The sequence below is a fragment of the Kryptolebias marmoratus genome, linkage group LG14 (genome assembly GCF_001649575.2).
Source record: "Kryptolebias marmoratus isolate JLee-2015 linkage group LG14, ASM164957v2, whole genome shotgun sequence".
Lineage (NCBI taxonomy): Eukaryota > Metazoa > Chordata > Actinopteri > Cyprinodontiformes > Rivulidae > Kryptolebias > Kryptolebias marmoratus.
Genome location: NC_051443.1, coordinates 26,642,393 through 26,643,524, shown reverse-complemented (window position 1 = coordinate 26,643,524; position 1,132 = coordinate 26,642,393). Strand labels below are relative to the sequence as shown.

Below are 1,132 nucleotides of genomic sequence, written 5' to 3'. Positions count from 1 at the left end.
GTGTGTGGGTGTGTGCGTGTGTGTGTGTGTGTGTGCGTGTGTGCGTGTGTGCGTGTGTGTAGGTGGACGTATCCAGATTTCTTCAGCAGGTATCGAGTCCTGATGAAGAAGTCAGATCTGATGTCAGCAGATAAGAAGCAGGTGTGTAAGAACCTGCTGGAGACGCTGATAAAGGTGAGAAACAAAAAACACACACACACACACACACACACACTCCTCCTCAGCAGAGGAATCAGTTTGTTTGGCGCCAGGAAACAGTTTCAGGCAGCAGAGAAAAGCTGAATGACGTGAATCAGTGATGAATAAGAGAGAAACACTTTAATGAAAACCTTCTGAGCTGAAGGTCAGCAGGTCACATGATCCAGACTCACAGCATCAACAACAAGCCAGCAGTCAGAGCGACCTTCTTCACTCTCAGACATTTAAACGTTTCAATCAACACGTTTTGCATCAAACTTTGAGGATTCAGGAAGTAGTTTCCAGGTTTTAGTAAAAGCGCCTGGTGCAGAACTGTTGGAGACTCAACTCTAAGAGAAAACAGGTGAATTTTTTGTGACAGTCCGGCTGAATTCTGAGTGTTTACGACCAGCGAGGCGTGTCTGTCTTTAACAGACATGACCTGTTTTCACGTGCACAGTTTGCAGAACGGTTGTCTTGTTGCCTGCGTCTGCCGGCTCTGAAGCCACCGTGGATCCTTGCAGACCGGCAGACCTGGAGCAGGTTTAATAAAATACTATCATCACTGATGTTTTCTGTCAGAACACAGCTGCAAGGCTCTAGTTTGGACAGAAACTAAAGTGAGACAGTTTGGAGACGCCCGAGACTAATTTTTAAAAAATGATTTAAATTCAAGCAACTTGACTGAGAGCCTCTGAGACTCACCCAAGGAAACGAAGAATGCTTCGGATTGTTTTGGTTCAACGAGTCTCCAACAGCTACAGTCCTCACCGAGGTGGAGGGCCGAGCCATGGGGTCCTGGGGCTGAGCCATGGGGTCCTGGGGCTGAGCCATGGGGTCCTGGGGCTGAGCCATGGTTCTTGGGGCCGAGCCATGGGGTCCTGGGGCTGAGCCATGGGGTCCTGGGGCTGAGCCATGGGGTCCTGGGGCTGAGCCATGGGGACATGGGGCGAGC

At 50.0% G+C, this 1,132-nt stretch overlaps 1 protein-coding gene across 1 annotated transcript in view; it reads left to right on the top strand.

Annotated features, from left to right (window-relative positions):
* Positions 1-1,132, top strand: part of myo5b (myosin VB) — a 37,194-nt gene that overhangs the window by 21,309 nt on the left and 14,753 nt on the right. Inside the window, exon 2 of the mRNA XM_037979301.1 lies at positions 1-174. This exon is cut by the window's left edge and continues 1 nt beyond it. Coding sequence (XP_037835229.1) covers positions 103-174 — 72 coding nt within the window. The 5' untranslated portion in view covers positions 1-102. The remainder of the gene's footprint in view (positions 175-1,132) is intronic.